Here is a 16,196-nt window from a genome sequence, read left to right on the forward strand (position 1 = left end):
TGCCGAAGTGACCCTGAACGCAGCATTTGTGGCGACGTAATTTCCTGGATCACATTTCCGGTTAAAGATGGCGGCGACCTTGTGTTCAAAGTTTCTACAGAGACAAGGTAATATAGAGAGATTTATAACTTTATAACTTTGTTGTTTTACTCTGAGTGGATCAATGTCTTGTCCTGAAGTGTTAAATATAATCTGAGCTTCGGTTACAACAGTATTTCATGAAAGTTAGCCGCTGTTAGCATCTTCGGCTAACGGAGGTGTGAGCTGTGCAGGTGTTTATCTGGGTCTCTGTTTCCTTCAGGATGGCTTCCGCTCACCCAGAGTGTCCGACACGGCTCCAAGGCCGTGACTCGACACCGGAAAACCTTTCACATCCTCCGGGCGAAGCTCATGGCCGTGACCAAGTACGTTCCTCCGGAGAGGGTCATTCCTCCGGGCGCCTACCCGTCCACCACCAAGCGCATCCAGGAGGTAACACGCTGCCATGTGCACAAGAAAACTGAAAAACAATATTTCAAACTGCTGCAGAAACATGACACAGAAACATGAGACATCTGGGTCAAAGCCATGTTATAAACTCCCAGTGGAAGTTTATTCCAAAGTGATGGAGCCTCAGAGCAGCAGCTGATCTGAGATCTGAGCAGGTTTGTACGGGATTAGAACATCAGTGATTATAAAGGGGGACGTTGCAGCTAAGAGTGATTTTAAAAACTAGTAATAACATTTTGAAATCTATTCCGAGGGAGACAGGGAGCCAGAGCAGTAGTGATGTAATATATACAACGTGACACAAACCTCTGATGTTTCCCTTCGTCAGGATAGCGCTCTGACGTTGCTCTTGAAGAAGGATCTGAAGAAGGTATTCCAGGACTGTAAGATGGTGGCCGTGGTGCAGAACAGCGCCAGCAGCGCCGAAGACATGATGCTTCTCAAGAACAAACTTTTCAAACATGGCATCATCGTCAAGTTCTTCCCAAACCAGGTAGAGTTTATATCATATATATACTAAATCTGTAAGAGTTCTGTATCTTGATCTTTTTTTAATGGCGTCCACATCATTAGAGGTAACTCATCATTATTCCTGTTTGTTTCAGGTGATGCGGTCGTTCCTGATGGACACGGCCCACAGCAACATGGCTCCTTTGTTCATTGGCCCGACGGTGCTGTTTGTTAGTAAAGAGCCGAAGGTGAAGGAGATGCTGAAGGCTCTGAGGTCCAGTCCCCAGATGGCCCTACTGGGTACGTTACTCTTCTGTGTCTGCTTGTGTGGACGAGCTTTATTTTATTTATAATCCTTTCTAATCGTCCGTCTCAACAGGAGCCTGCATAGACGACACACTGCTGAGTGTGGACGGGATAGTGAGCTACTCCAAGCTGCCGTCGGTGGCTGTGGTCCAGGGTCAGCTGGTGAGCGGCCTGACGATGCTGACCTCCCTCACGGCCTCCCTGCTGCAGCGGCACCCGGCCCACCTGTCGGCTCTGCTGCAGCAGCACGTCCGGCAGCTGAGCCCGGACAGCGGAGCGGCCGAGGAGGAGGCCGCCTCGTGAAGAGGAATCTATTCAGACTGTTTTCCTTTAGAGATGCTTGGAACCACGAGGGAGCGAAGAGCTGGAAGCACACGTCACATTTATTTGACTTCAACAAAAAAACTTCCAGGCAGATTTTCACTGAATCAAACAAAATGTCAGAGTGTGTTTATCGGCCCCTGGGAGCACTGGTGATTCACACTGGTCGATGAAGGATTCTGAAGACTGGACTGGTTTCTGTGCATCTCAACCTCTTCATGAAAGTCTTGGATGGACAATGCTGCAAAAATATCCCAGTAGCCCAAGCTCTTAGTTTATTTAAAATATTGTCACACATGAATAAACAATGTCGACTCAATTTATTGCTCTGACTCAAACTGTTTGGATTTGAGACTCGTCACATTCTCACTTCTACAGGTTTGTCTGCAAAGAATATTGTCATCAGCTTATTGTCAGGATGTAGGAGAATTTCTTTACCTTTTTGATTTGCTCATAGAATATAACAGAACAGTGCCAGGTAGCATTAGCATCAAGTGGCTTCATGAGAACCACTCCAGGCGAAATACACACCAGTGGTCACGGATCCTGATGGTTAATCTGCAGATTACATGTTAATCTGGGTCAGTTAGTCTATTATGTCCTGCTTCTCTGAGCGCGGCTGATTGTACTCTGGAGTTTAACCACTTCACACGTGTCTGCAAAACGAGTGAATTATAAAAAACTGTTCAAATCACATTACGGTTCAGAAACCAAAGTAAAAAATGCACATAGTCTGTATTTACCCATTAAAATAAAAGTCTGAAGATGCTTTGATGTTGATGTTTATCAGATAAAGACGCAGAGACGGAAGAGCCATGGAAACAAATACCTTGAAGAGGGATAGAAGAGTTTGTTTCAGAAATGTAAGATGGTCGCTGTGGTTCAGAGAAACACTGATGACAGAACATTCTTTATAAACATGTCATAACTGTCGAGTTCTTCTCCAAACAGGAAATTATTAAATGTGTGTATGACTTTACCGGACAGTGAGTTCTTCATTTCTATGTCTACCTTCCTCTTTTGTACCTGTCTCCTGTGACTGTATTTCTGAGCTTTAATAAACGCTTTACATTGAAGGGTGAGGGGAAATGAAAAAGAAAACACCTAAATCATAATTCTATATGATAGAATCTCTAGTTTAATCCTATATAAACTTCCACCTGCAGCTCAAACTACCAGATTCGCTGAGTTGCGTCTCCTCCTCTCGGCCCCTGTGGAACCTCCTCTGCTCGGAGCTGAGTGAGCAGCAGAGTGAGGGAGGACTTACCTCCCTGCAGCTACATCCCTCCTAGACACTGTGTAATTCCAGCTAATGCGGATAATGCCCAGGACATATTGAGCACGACGCGCGCACCCCGCGACGCACAGCTCTCCTTGAGGCCCCCCCCCCCCCCCCCCCCCCCCCACACCACCACCAGCAGCAGCAGAGGCTGGACGCGGCAGCCACTCAGATTATGTCCAGAATATAAGTGATTATCTGTGGATCAAACATGTAGAATGACTTCCTGTCGCTGCTCGTTTTGACGGATCTCGATGGGAAAACGTTCTGTGCGTCGTCATGATGTTCTGCAGCTCGTCAGACACCCGATGAGACTTTTGTTGGATTTACCAGACGAGCAGGAGCAGATGATGAGAGTCGAGGGAAGGTTCCAGGTAAAGTTATCTATCTTCTCCTCATTCTACACATGATTTATACTCGACAATGTGAAGGTTTGTATTTAATCCTGCTGGAGAATATTAGATAAAAGCACCGGAACTGAACATACAGTCGATTCTACACAGATTCCTGTTTATAAACTACAATAATTATATTCTGAATGAACCGTGTCGACGTGTTTTTCAGGTTAAAACCTTCAAAAAGCCGTTTGGACGAGTGTGTCCTCTGTGCAGGTGCAGTGACTTCTTAATGGGCTTTAGATTAGAGCCTGTGCAGCCCTGAATAGTTCAGAGGTCCTGCAGCACCAGGGAAGTCACACAGGCCCCAGTCATAAAGGAGCGTTACCACTAAAACACACCAGCAATCTACTAATAACTTTATTCTTATAGCACCTTTCAAAACTGCCCTTACAAATAACATCACAAACAAAACTAGATCACTGCAGACGAGAAGCAAGTAAATATAATGTCATTTAAAAATCAAAGACGGCAAATATTCATTACAAAATCCTCAAAGACAATAGAATAATATGTGTAACTGACTAAACAAAAGGATAAAAAAGAAACACAATAATAGCAGCGGCCTCCTACAGTCAGACCATGTGCAGCCAGCAGTGTGTGTCTGTACAGTAACACACATTTAAACCTGTTGTGTGACTGTGATGCAGTTATTTATATTCCCAGACTTCTGGGTCACACATTGAACAGAGAATCATCACCACGTCCATTTCTAAAAGTTTGTTCTGCCGCCAGACTGAAGCTGAACATGTTTTTCACTCTGTAACAAACATTTTAGCAGCAGTTTTATCATAAGAAACAAATAAATAATCCTCATAATCTCAGTGTTTTCACCACTTCCCTCTTTCTGACGTTTTTATATATGTTTCCATGTCTACAGTTCTTATTTTCATGTTTTTATGAGTGTGCATATTATCTCCCCTCACACGATCTGACCAATGACTCATTTCTCTTTTCTCATTTCTTTGAAACAGCCATTTAGTTCTTGATGGCATTTTAAAAGTAGCTGCACAACATTTACTGACAGTGCACAACCTCATCTTGAGTGTGAACTGTACAAATAAAACATTCACGAGGAGAAAACTTGTGAAAATGAACACAAATCTAATATTTCTGCAAAAGCCTGGACTCTAAAACCCCTTTGTTTCCACCCTGTGTGTTCTTACAGAATATTATTTGTGCTCGTCCAAAGAGTAAGCGAGCTCAGAAACCTGCAAATCCCTTCATCCTGTTTCCACCACATGCTCCCATCAGCGAGGTCACTCACTCTCATCCTTTGCTCTGAGCTTTACATAACAAGTCAGGCGGCTCCTGAACACATTTAGACTCGTTAGACTCGTCTCAGGAACACACCGGTCACTGTGCGTCCTTCATCTTGTTCTAACGTCTAAAACGTCTCAGTGGCCTCTGTGATTTAATACAGTTCACAGAATGAAACAAGCTGAATGTAGAGATTAGTTCTCTGTGAGTAAAGTAACACAACTAAAACAATACAATTTAGTCACTGGTGTAATGATTCACTTGGTGGATGGACATTTTGAAACTATATAATTAACCTAAAATGAGAATAAAATCATTAAAGCTTCATCAAAAATTAAGTTGACTGATTTTATATGGTTATAATATTGTTATGGATTCTTTGAACATACACAATAATAATTATTCTATGACAGCTTCATATCCTAGAAAACTGAAGATCATACGATTGTATAATGTTTTTAATTATAAAGAGCATTTTTCAATTTTGAGCTGAAAGTGATTGATCCATTAGTTTGATTGATAACTGGCCTCAGATTTTGACTTTTTAGATTTAATAGAAAAATCTCTTTTGACAGCAAAGCACGTTAATGTATATATCCTGTAATTTAATCAGACTTTTAACATTTATCTACAATATGTTGTAAAGGTATTTATGCAAAGTGCTATATGAGTAAATAAAGCATACGCTGCTTCTTCTTATTCTAATGTAGGGTTTTATCTAAACGGTTCATTTCAGAGTACGTTGACGCCACTAAACCAACTCACACGTCTACATTTGTGGAACTGTCGTCAGCTTCTTCTCTTTCCTTGTGTCAAGTCTCAGTTTCTTCTTGCTCCACGTCTGAGTGACAAGCTTCTAAAAATGTCCCCAGAAAAACCAATTAAGCAGCGATTGCTAATCCTGTGCTTTGCCGCGGTGTCACCGAGTCGTTATAACGTCATGTGCACAACACACAAGTCTTCTGTGGTGAAGACGCTCTTTATTTCCAATGACAACAAAGTTGTTCATTTATATTTTGCTATTTTAATTTGATTTATTTTCATAAATTAGTAACCAAAAGTTTTGACATATTCTTACACAGAAGTCAATACTTACATTCTTTATATTTGTTCATTTAATGAGTCTACTGTAGAACTGGTCGAACCAAGAGCTGTGTGTTAATCTAATTAATCGAGTAGCATGAGAGAAGTTTATGGAAACAGGTTTCTGCCGATATGGTGAAAAATTTAATTATAAAAACAGAAATAATAAAGAGATAAGAAAGTCATTATAACAGGATATTATTTTCATTGTATTGGCAGAAATGGTCTTATAGAGAAAGTAAAATAACACCAATGTATTGCAAAATAATCAGCTTCATATTGACAATATATATGTTACAGGGCTGTTGCGTTAGATTATTTTAAGAGGTTCATGTTTGTCTTATCTGGAAAATATCAGATTAATTACAGACACTATATATATTTATTTTATTATAACAAATAAATCAAATAATTATCAGGATAGTTCCAGTTTTATTCTCCCACAGTTTGAACCAGTTCACCGACTCCTGCTGGGTTCTTTCGTTGGTTTTCAGCAGATCATTCTCAACAGCCAGTCGGGGTCAGAAGTCTGAGACCGGGGATGGACTCTTACGGCTCCTCTCTGAACCGCAGCCAGTCGCTGGCGAGCGGCCTGGAGAAGACGTCGCCCACGTGGAGACCGACCCACTCGCGGAGCAGCAGCACCGTGTCGTCCCGTCACTCCAGACTGGTGAGGCAGGTCGGCCATGTTGCTGCTGGGCCTTTAATCTGTTTTCCCATAACAACAAAACACACAAGTTGTGTGTTCTCCTGATGAATCTGTGGTTGTTTTCACATCAAACCTCTGGTAAAGATGCCAAAGTCGATCAGCACCATCCAGACAGGGAGGATGACGTCATTAAAACAACTACACCCTCCCTGTATGTGACCTTAAAAGACACCACATTAATTAGAATCAGACCCAGAGAACTATTAACTGTAACTGGCAATTATTCCCCTGATTCTTTAATCAGTCAATTATTTTCTTGATCCACCATTTAGTCTTTGAAATATCAGGAAAATTACATATTTGTGGAGCTGGAACCAAAGAATCCTGGGATTATTTTATATGAAACATATTAAACAGACATGGGTGAAAAACGTTTAATAGACTAAACAATGAATCAGTTAAATAAGAAGGTAATTGTGATTTTCAATCCTTCTCATCAGAGAATCACCATCTCCCCCCCCCACTGTCCTGTTTCTCTGAGGAAGTGAACACAGTCACAAAAAAGGAAGAAGTCAAATCCCCTCGTGTGTTTCTCCCGTCCTCAGATAATCAAAGACTGGGAAGTGATTGACGACCTTCATGGAGAAGCTCACACAGGAGGTGAGAACCCTCAGGAGGTGTCGACCCCGGGGATCTGTGAGGGGTATCTGCTGAAGAGGAGGAAGTGGCCTCTGAAAGGTTGGCACAAGGTGAGACGTGCTCCGTCCTCCTGAATGAAGACGTTGACCTTTCCGATAAAGACGTTTTACTTTGAACGATGATTTTCTTCCTCAGAGATACTTTGTCCTGGAAGCCGGGATCCTGCGCTACTCCAAAAATCAACAAGATGTAAGAGAACGATGAAGTTTGATGACATGATATTTTACAGAATAGATTTGAAAAGGTTTAAACAAACCTGTTTCCCTCATTAGGTCTCCAGGGGGCGGGTCCAGGGCTCTCTGGACGTCAGCCACGCTGTAATGTCCATAAATAAGAAATCGAACCGTATTGACTTGGACGCAGGAGACATCCTCTATCACATGAAGGTAAGCGTCCTCTTCAAATTAGACATTTGTGGCTCCATAGTGAAAAGCAGATTCATGATTTCTCTTTCCTCCCGTAGGCAAAGAGCCACGAGCTCTTCTACATCTGGGCGACCAAGCTCCAGGCCCATCGCCTGTTCAAGAAGAAGGAGGCGGCGGCTCAGGCTCAGGCTCACGGCGGCGTCCTCCACACGTTGTGCCTCAGTGCCACGGCCGGAGGAGCTCAGAGGAACGGAGACATGGTGAGTACAGTCTCTCCGGTGCACAGCTGAGTTTTACCGGTTGTCTCAGGAGTCAGAGTGAGATGAACTCATGTGTCCTCTGTCCTCTGGGTTGTCAGGTGGTTCATTCAGCTGCAGCATCCGGAGCTCTGACCTCACCAAACTCTGCCGTGAACAGCAAGGTGTCGGCCTGGCTGCAGCAGAGCCGCGACCCAGACACCTGCGTTCAAGGTACACGTCCAACTGGAGGGTTGTTGTTATCATATCTGATTGAGCTTGAATAGTTGTGGGTTAGTTGTAAAGCTAGAGGGACTGTCAGAGAACGCAGACCTCCACCAAGGTCATAGATCTCACCTCTCTCGTCTTCCTGCAGAACTCAACCGGTGCCACTTGGACCTGTCGGAGCTGAACCGCCTGATCCAGAGGCTGCAGGCGCTGGAGGCCGGCCAGGCGTTCAGCAACGGAGAGCTGCAGAGGATCATCAGCACACAGGTAGACGGCCGGGGGAGCTCGGTGCTGCTCACTGAACCCTGTCACATGAAGACACACTGATATCATATTTCCTCACAGAATCTTTCCCTGGAGAAGCCGAAGAAGCCGAAGTCGGGGAAGATATGGGGCCACTCCCGCACGCTGTCCAGAGTGGAGGTCCTGGGAATGGTAAGACGGGTCTGTACCCTACTTTGTTCTACTTCGGTTTGTTCATAAGGTTTTACATTGATTTGAAATCTTGCATCTGAATCTTAAAATTGAAATCTAACAATTTGGGGTCTCTCTCTAATCCAAAGCCTATTCGAGGGATTTCTAAATCGGTGAGTGATTCATAACAAATATTCACCATTCTCCATTGACTCACTGTAACAGCTGGACTGCAGATGTGTCTCAGTTCGGGGCTCTTCGAAGGTTCCTTCAAATGCATCCTTACATTCCTTAGAAATGAAGGATCCAATAGATTGATCCTTCTCGGTCTAAACTATCCCAGGTTTATACCCAATTGATTATAAAGCCGGGACAAGTTAGGGTGACCATGAAAACTCCTGTGTAGACCAGACCAGACTCATTTGAGATTAACCTCAGTGATCTCCCCGGCCCAGTAAGACCACCTCCTTCATGGGGCCACGTAGACCTGGTCCTCTGAAGGATGCAGCCACAGAACTGAGACCCATTATGTGACTGTATGACCTGCTCTACCTGATGAACTAATGAGTCCGTCCTCACATCCCAGCTGTCCTCCAGTCACCTGGGCAGCTCACCTCAGCTCGGGGCATCGGTCCCCTCCATCCCAGAATACGTCTACTCTCAGCTGTCCCCCCCCACCGTCGCGTCGCCCGAGGGAAGGAAGATCCAGCAGGACATCTGCGCCACGTCCCTCCGAGGTCAGAGGAGCAGAAACAGGCAGCTGGTCCCGGAAGTAGAAATCAGTCACTCTCTGTTTAGAGATTTTAATTATCTGACATCATATTTTAACCATCCGAGGTAGACTCAATTTTTTACCGACTCCTGTAGAAGCCACAAGTCTTTATGAAATCAAATGTTTATTTATGATGTCAGGAAGAACTCAACTACCCACAATCCTCTAGTTGAGAGAAGCAAGTGGAGATAGATGAGCAAAGGATGAAATACACAGAGATGGAGAAAGGAGAAATTATGTATTTCCATACTTTGTGAGTTTGCAGCTGTTATTTAATTTTCCTCTGTGTCTTCTTCCACCTTCAGTGTTCACATCCCTGAAGTCGGTTCACGAGACTCTGTCCCAGGAGAGACAGAAAGTACAAGAAGTCTGGGAATCGAACATCGGCCGATCGAACGCGTCAGCCGAGGTGAGATCTGTGCCCATCATCTGGATTCTGTGGCACATTTACCCCGTGTGGTTTCCTTTTGTTCATCCCTCCTCCTTCTCCTCCTTCCTCCTCCTTCCTCCTCATCAGCCTGCAGGAGGGAGGCGCTCCTCCCACGGACCTCCTTCGGTGGCGGACTCGGCCGCCGAGTACTTTGACGCCAGCGATGACGTCATCTGTGGTGGTTCCTCTGCGGGGTCGGAGGAATCCGGACTCAGTGACGGGAGCACGACCAACTCGGAGCCGGAGGAGGGACACGGTGGGTCCACGTGCACCTAAACGTTTAGCCTCTTCTTCTTCTTCTTGTTGTCTTTATTACAAACACATCACCTCATTATTGTCAGTTGTTAATAATGATTCATGTTCTTTACAGCGTCGGCCACCAGAAAGTACCGAGCCAGCATTTCAAAGAGTCCAAACAGCGTCGCTCCCAAGAGCAGCGGAGGTCGAACCAAGCTTCCTGCTCACTGTCCGGACAACAGCCACGTGGGCCTCATGGCCATTCTCTACAACAACATAGGCAAGGACCCGGCACTGGGAATTATATTGATGATAATAATAATAATAATAATATACTGTATTTCTATAGCAGCCTTTCAAAACCAGAGTTACAAGGTCGAAAGCCCAAAGATCCTACAAACGCCAGATCATTCTCAGAAATGCAAGAAAACCAAATAGATAGTTTTATATAAACTGTAAAGATTAAAAACTATAAAAATGTAATTCTATACAGGTGAGTTTCTAACTGTGTTTTAACCTGAGACGCAGATTCTGCAGATCTGATGTTGAGGAGCAGTTTGTTTTACAGAGTTGCAGCTAAAAAGTCAGACTTTTAAGATCATTTGATTCTCTTAAAGTTGTGAAGTGATCCTCAGCACACGTCGGCTTTCTGTGGCTCACCTGCTGGTCCCCCCCCCCCCCCCCCCCCCCCAGGGAAGGACCTGGCCCGGGTGTCCATGCCGGCTGCTCTCAATGAGCCGGTGAACCTGCTGCAGCGGCTGTGTGAGGAGCTGGAGTACAGTGAGCTGCTGGACAAAGCCAACAACACGCCGGACCCCTACCAGAGGATGGTGAGACCAGTCCACCACGTGCACAGTGTTACTGGGACCGATGGGATAATGGATGAATAGATGGATGATTGTCTTTTGTCTCCTGCAGGTTTACATCGCTGCCTTTGCTATCTCCGGTTACGCCACTGCGACGTTCAGGAACCATTACAAACCATTCAACCCGGTGCTGGGAGAGACCTACGAGTGCATCAGAGAGGACCGCGGCTTCCGGGCCATCTGCGAGCAGGTATCACAGAGGAGCGTCCGAGAGTCACTTCCTGTTGGAACCCAGAAACACGAGCTTTTAAAATCTGTAACAACACGACGGGGAGTTAGCTGCAATTATCAGTTAATCATTAATCACTCTGTGGTTTAATTGAGCCGCTCAGAGCTGCACTGAGTGATGTATTACTGTGATGTTGTGGTTTCTAATCACTTAATAGAAATTAAGACACATATTTAGTACTCTGATCTGATCTATTCAAAGGCCTAAGTTTTGTATAATAACTTTTTGTCTTGTCTTTGAGCACGTTTAACTTTTGCTTCCAGGTCTGTCACCACCCGCCCATCTCCGCCTGCCACGCAGACTCAGACAACTTCTCTTTTTGGCAAGGTGAGACTCTAAATCCTCCAAACCTTCACATGTCTGTCATCTGCCTCTGAACATGTATGTTTTACATATATTTGCTTTGATGCCTCAACAGACCAGCGATGGAAGAATAAATTCTGGGGGAAGTCTCTGGAGATTCTGCCGACCGGCATGGTGAACGTGACTCTTCCAAGGTAAACGCTGGATCTTTATCTCCGCCGCTCTGTGGTTGTAGATTTATTGGCGTGTCCGTGTGAGATGAGGCGTGACGGAGGCCGTTAGCGTGTAACCGAGGATCGAACGTCACGTGAAATGATGACGGATCCTCTCCGTTAGAAAATCAGTCGGGGGAAATGAGGCGTGAAGCGCTTTCTCTGAATGTGACCGTCATCAGCATCGTTCAGGCTCACGAGCCACAGACCAGACAAATGCTCTCGACCATCTGTGTGCACGGCGCTCGGGCTTCTGCAGGTCACCACGTGCACGTGATCATGTGACGTGCACGTGAGGATGTGACGTGGAAACAAATGAGAGTGATGGTGTCGAGCATCGTGCAGGGAAAATGTTGTGTTAGAGATACAACAATTAACTGAACTTAATGGTTATTTGTTTTATTAAAAACACTGATTTTAACACTTATTTTTTATTTCTGAAATACTATAAGGTGTCATGAATTAAATATATAACTGTTATTATGATTATATTATTTATTTAACAGTTGACAGTAGGATGAGTTGCCACAGGGTTTGTATCATTGGTCTATTGCTGTTAGTGTTACACATAAATAACACAAGTAGTTGTCTCTAACTCTGAAGTGTCTCTGAGTTGTGTATCTGTGTCTAAATCTGTGTGTTTGTGTAATCAGATTTTCAAATGTGAGATTTGTAATTAAAAAACATTTAATAACTAGAAACTAACAAGTGTGCATGAAGGTAACTCTAATTAAGATTAAGGGCTAAATTTCAGATCTTTGACTTTTTAAGACTGCAGAAACCTTGGTTTTATCATTTCACTGTCTCAACACTTTTTTAAACGTTGTTGTTCTGCCCAGATACGGGGACCACTACGAGTGGAACAAGGTCGTGACCTGCATCCACAACGTCCTGAGTCAGCAGCGTTACATGGAGCACTACGGGGAGGTCACCATCCAGAACCTCAAGAGCAACGTGTGCACCTGCAAGATCACGTTCATCAAGGTGAGTGAAGCCTCCACCACCTGAACCAGGCACCGGGGGGTGGAGGTCTTTACTTACTGAGTTCTCTCCTGTCCTAGTCTCGTTATTGGGGCTCGGACACGAATAAGAACGAGGTGCAGGGCACGGTGCTGGACCAGAGCGGCAGCGTCATCCACCGGTTCGGAGGTCTGTGGCACGAGGGCATCGTCTGCGACACGCTGCCGACCGCAAAATGTGTCTGGAAGCCAAGTGAGTCCCTGAAAACCCAGAACATCAGATACATCCAAGTGTGTTTTGAAGCTGAGTGAGCCCCCCCCCCCCCACAGATCCTCAGCCGAAGGATCACCAGCTCTACTACGGCTTCTCCAGCTTCGCCATGGAGCTGAACGAGCTCCATCCGGACCTGAGGCCCCGGCTGCCTCCCACTGACAGCCGCCTGCGCCCGGACCAGAGGTGAGCTCGGCTGCATGGGTCTGCAGAAGGGACACGCGTCACGTCTTCCTTCATTGAACTGTGTCCTGGTGTTGTCCGCAGGCTGCTGGAGGAGGGACGTGTGGACGAGGCGGACAGAAAGAAAGACGAGATCGAGGAGTTCCAGAGGACCTGGAGGAAAGAGCTCGGTCAGAAGGGGGAGGAGCAAGTCCCACGATTTTTCAAGTCAGTTCAAATCCTATATGTACTTTAATGTTTATTTATCACCTGGTCATAAAGAACACTTTAATATCAGGTTATATCTGCTAATATCTACTTTATAGTTCCTTATAAACTATTTATTAAATGTTTCTATATTGTTGATATGTGAATAAGAGGAATTCAAGTAGAACAGTTTCTTTCCCCTTGGACATCAGAGCTCTGAAGTACCAATTCATGAAAATATGATATATTGACATAAATTCAATTTAAGTTCATCATTAATATAGAATATACATTATTTATTAGTCTCTTATTTATAGTTTTTTCTTCTGTCACATTCGAGAATTGTTTTATTCATAAGAATGAGCTGTTTTCAAAAGGACGACCTCCAAATTCTATTCTATTCTGAATCTTTTATTATTAGACACATGCTAACAACTCTTTAGATTTATGAAACATCTGAAAAACAAACATGCTGTAGCTTTGCTCAAAATTATATGTGTGTTATATATTGTATATTAATCATATATATGTTGAGAACATCATAGAAGACCTGTTCCTGTGTCTCTTCTCCTCCTGAAGGAAAGCCAAAGATTCCTGTGGACGGGACGTGTGGTTGTCCAACAGAACTTACTGGAAGCTCCGGGAGAATCCAGGTTTTGCTAAAACTCAAAACTTGACTCTGTGGTGACGGCATCAACACAATAAGAGACACAAGTGAAGACACACAACTCTGATCTGGAGTCTGCAGCAGCATATATGATCCGCTCAGACTGGAGACGGTGCTGCTGAGCTACTGGTTTCTGAACGTAACCATGACCGGCTCATGGGAACCTTCCAGTCCAGTTACCCAGAGTTCAAACCATTACAGATGTGTAGGAGGAACTTTCTTATTTACATTCATTTTGTAATGCATTTTATTTATTTAGATTAACCTCAGTCAGCTTATATATATATGTTTATATATTATATATATATGTGTGTTTATACTTTTATTGCTGAAGAAAGAAAAACAGACTTGAAATGAAAATTATTTGAAAAGAAAACTATTTTAAGAGAGTTTCATTTTGTTTGTCAGGTTAGTGAGACGCCGGTTTTCTGTTAGTGTAACGTACGTGAACATTTCATTAAACAGTTTGATCAACTCAACCTTTCAGTTTGTAACGAGCTCAGATGTTTGACTGTGTGAAGTTCGATTCCCCCTCGACCACCAACCTGGGAAAAGTGTCTGTCTGGTTTGATGTGATTGAATTTTATGCAGATTTATTAAGAATTAAGCAGCAATAAAACACAAGAAAGAAAAACAATAATAACCTTGAAGAGGCTGAAATGAGACAGAGGGTAAGTCCCCAAATTGAAACGGGAGGTTTGTATGAGAACAGGAATACATAACTTAACTCAGGAAAACATTTTGAAGGTCCAGGAAGCAGAATATGTATAATTCACATTTGCGGTGTATAAACCCTTTAAATCGACATTAGGAGCAGGTCTTCTTATATGGAGCGGCCATGTTCCTACAGAAGCCCAGAGGGGCCAAACCAAACACTGATGAGGTTTCAGAAGTTAGAAGTAATAGCCGAGACGTCACATGTGAAGAGGAAATGACAGAAATAATAAAGTTACCAAAATGAAACTGTTATATTGAATACAATGGTTGATTCCTCTGGGTAAAGAAAATATATATATAGTAGGTCCAGTTGTTTATACACGTTCTAATGAGGAATTGTTTATTGATATATAGCATCAATATATATAAAAAGAACCGATCACATCAGCGGAGATTTGTCATATTAGCTTTAATTTCATGAGTAAAAAAACAACAGTACATTACACAATGAAGCCACTTTTTAATAAATAAACAGTCCCCCCCCCCCCCCCCCCCACACACTCAGAAATCTTTACTTCTTATTTTGCGATTTATAATCTCTCAATGAAAAGTCAAAGGAGGATTATTTCCCCCCCGCCCCAATCCCCCCTCACCGACATGAACAGTGCACATGGATCACACACACAAAAATAACATGCTTGTTGTCTGACCTCCTCTTTTATGTTTATATTATACAGCAAAATCTCTGGACACACACACACACACACACACACACACACACTCTCACACACTCACACACTCACACAGTCTCCGCCTTTTATTGATGTTTTGGAAGGAAACTGACATTTCGAGGGAAAAGGAGATAAAAGATTTAACATCAGAGATTTGTGGTTCAATGACTTAAGTTTGCTGCAGGAGCTGAATTGTGTCCAGCAGGGGGCGTTCCGAGACACGTTTCTGTTTGAGTTTATGCCCGTGTGTACGTGTGTGTGTGTGTGTGTGTGTGTGTATTTGTACAGGGTCACAGAGATAAAGCACAAAACAAACCGCAGCTCAGAATAAATAACGGAAATCCTCCACAGCCCCGGGATCGTTGTCTCTGAAATCTCCATCTAATTCTCTCTCTGTTAATTGCACTTGAAAATAAGAATCACACGAGTTTCACCTTTGTTCAGCTGCTTTAAGAGTCGTCATCTCTTTCTATGGCGTCAACGTTTTCATGGTTTTGGGAATATTCTTCTATAATAACTGTTTTCAGCATTAAGATGAATTATTAATCACCGTTTAAAGGTCCAGTGTGAAGGATTCAGTCGGAAGGATCGAGTGGCAGAGGTTGAAAATACGTGTGTTTCATCTAAATTGTACAAGTTGTTGTTTTTCTTTACCCTAAAATGGGACTTTTATATTTTAATACTTTATATTTAAATACTTTATATTTACATCGGGAGCAGGTCCTCTCTACGGAGGCCTTTGAGTTTCTGTGACATCTGAAGGTTTCCACAGGTCCTCTGTCATGTAGGGAGGCTGAGGTGAGAGGTGTTCAGCTGCAACATGACACTTCACCACTAGATGTCACTAGATTCCACACACTGCACCTTTAACCTTTTTATTTAAATGCTCAGTTAGAAGGCTGAACTGTCCGATCTGACAGCTAAATGCACCATGTTGTTGAATTTAAGGAAACCTTGGGGGAGCTTTGTGTTCTATAGTTTCCTTCTAGGTGTGTGTTTGGTTTTCCTCAGTTATTTGATTATTTATCTCTCTGTGATAAAAACTTGAGTAACTGGGCTGTTTCCTCTCCGAGTGCCTGTGGCCCCCGGTGTTGTCCGGGGCCATTAGCACACGTGTTGAGGACTGAGGAGCAGATCTCTGATCAGCGCCGACTGAAGCCTCACTCTCCATTTCTGTCACGAGGCCCCGAGCCGGGCCTCACGTCAGCCGGTGTCACCGCATGATGGGCCGGTGGACTGCAGGGGGAAATTCAGAGTGTCTGTGTGGTCACTCTGGTGTGCTTCCTGCTCGTGTGTGTGTGTGTGTGTGTGTGTGTGTG

The 16,196-nt window shown here is 43.8% G+C and overlaps 2 protein-coding genes across 2 annotated transcripts; both read left to right on the forward strand.

Moving 5' to 3' along the window:
* Window positions 1-8: 8 nt before the first annotated feature.
* Window positions 9-2,545, forward strand: mrpl10 (mitochondrial ribosomal protein L10). Its single transcript, XM_053414319.1, has 5 exons — window positions 9-107; window positions 302-471; window positions 818-982; window positions 1,095-1,239; window positions 1,319-2,545. Exons 1-5 carry the CDS (start codon window positions 68-70, stop codon window positions 1,546-1,548), a joined length of 750 nt encoding a protein of 249 aa, XP_053270294.1. The 5' UTR covers window positions 9-67; the 3' UTR covers window positions 1,549-2,545.
* Window positions 2,546-2,981: 436 nt separating this feature from the next.
* Window positions 2,982-13,934, forward strand: osbpl7 (oxysterol binding protein-like 7). Its single transcript, XM_053414320.1, has 22 exons — window positions 2,982-3,219; window positions 6,081-6,253; window positions 6,838-6,981; window positions 7,067-7,120; window positions 7,204-7,317; window positions 7,395-7,565; window positions 7,655-7,766; window positions 7,909-8,027; window positions 8,106-8,195; window positions 8,761-8,911; window positions 9,252-9,355; window positions 9,464-9,632; window positions 9,747-9,893; window positions 10,307-10,443; window positions 10,532-10,669; window positions 10,972-11,035; window positions 11,127-11,205; window positions 12,063-12,207; window positions 12,285-12,435; window positions 12,513-12,639; window positions 12,721-12,843; window positions 13,402-13,934. Exons 2-22 carry the CDS (start codon window positions 6,125-6,127, stop codon window positions 13,508-13,510), a joined length of 2,577 nt encoding a protein of 858 aa, XP_053270295.1. The 5' UTR covers window positions 2,982-3,219; window positions 6,081-6,124; the 3' UTR covers window positions 13,511-13,934.
* The last annotated feature ends 2,262 nt before the right edge of the window (window positions 13,935-16,196 follow it).

This window comes from Pleuronectes platessa, chromosome 21 (genome assembly GCF_947347685.1).
Source record: "Pleuronectes platessa chromosome 21, fPlePla1.1, whole genome shotgun sequence".
Lineage (NCBI taxonomy): Eukaryota > Metazoa > Chordata > Actinopteri > Pleuronectiformes > Pleuronectidae > Pleuronectes > Pleuronectes platessa.

Coding starts and splice junctions, on each gene's coding strand:
- mrpl10 (XM_053414319.1), top strand. CDS start 68: ATGGCGGCGACCTTGTGTTCAAAGTTTCTACAGAGACAAG. Junction 472..817: donor CCACCAAGCGCATCCAGGAG/GTAACACGCTGC, acceptor TCCCTTCGTCAG/GATAGCGCTCTGACGTTGCT. Junction 983..1,094: donor TCAAGTTCTTCCCAAACCAG/GTAGAGTTTATA, acceptor TGTTTGTTTCAG/GTGATGCGGTCGTTCCTGAT.
- osbpl7 (XM_053414320.1), top strand. CDS start 6,125: ATGGACTCTTACGGCTCCTCTCTGAACCGCAGCCAGTCGCTGGCGAGC. Junction 7,121..7,203: donor ACTCCAAAAATCAACAAGAT/GTAAGAGAACGA, acceptor TTCCCTCATTAG/GTCTCCAGGGGGCGGGTCCA. Junction 8,196..8,760: donor GAGTGGAGGTCCTGGGAATG/GTAAGACGGGTC, acceptor CTCACATCCCAG/CTGTCCTCCAGTCACCTGGG.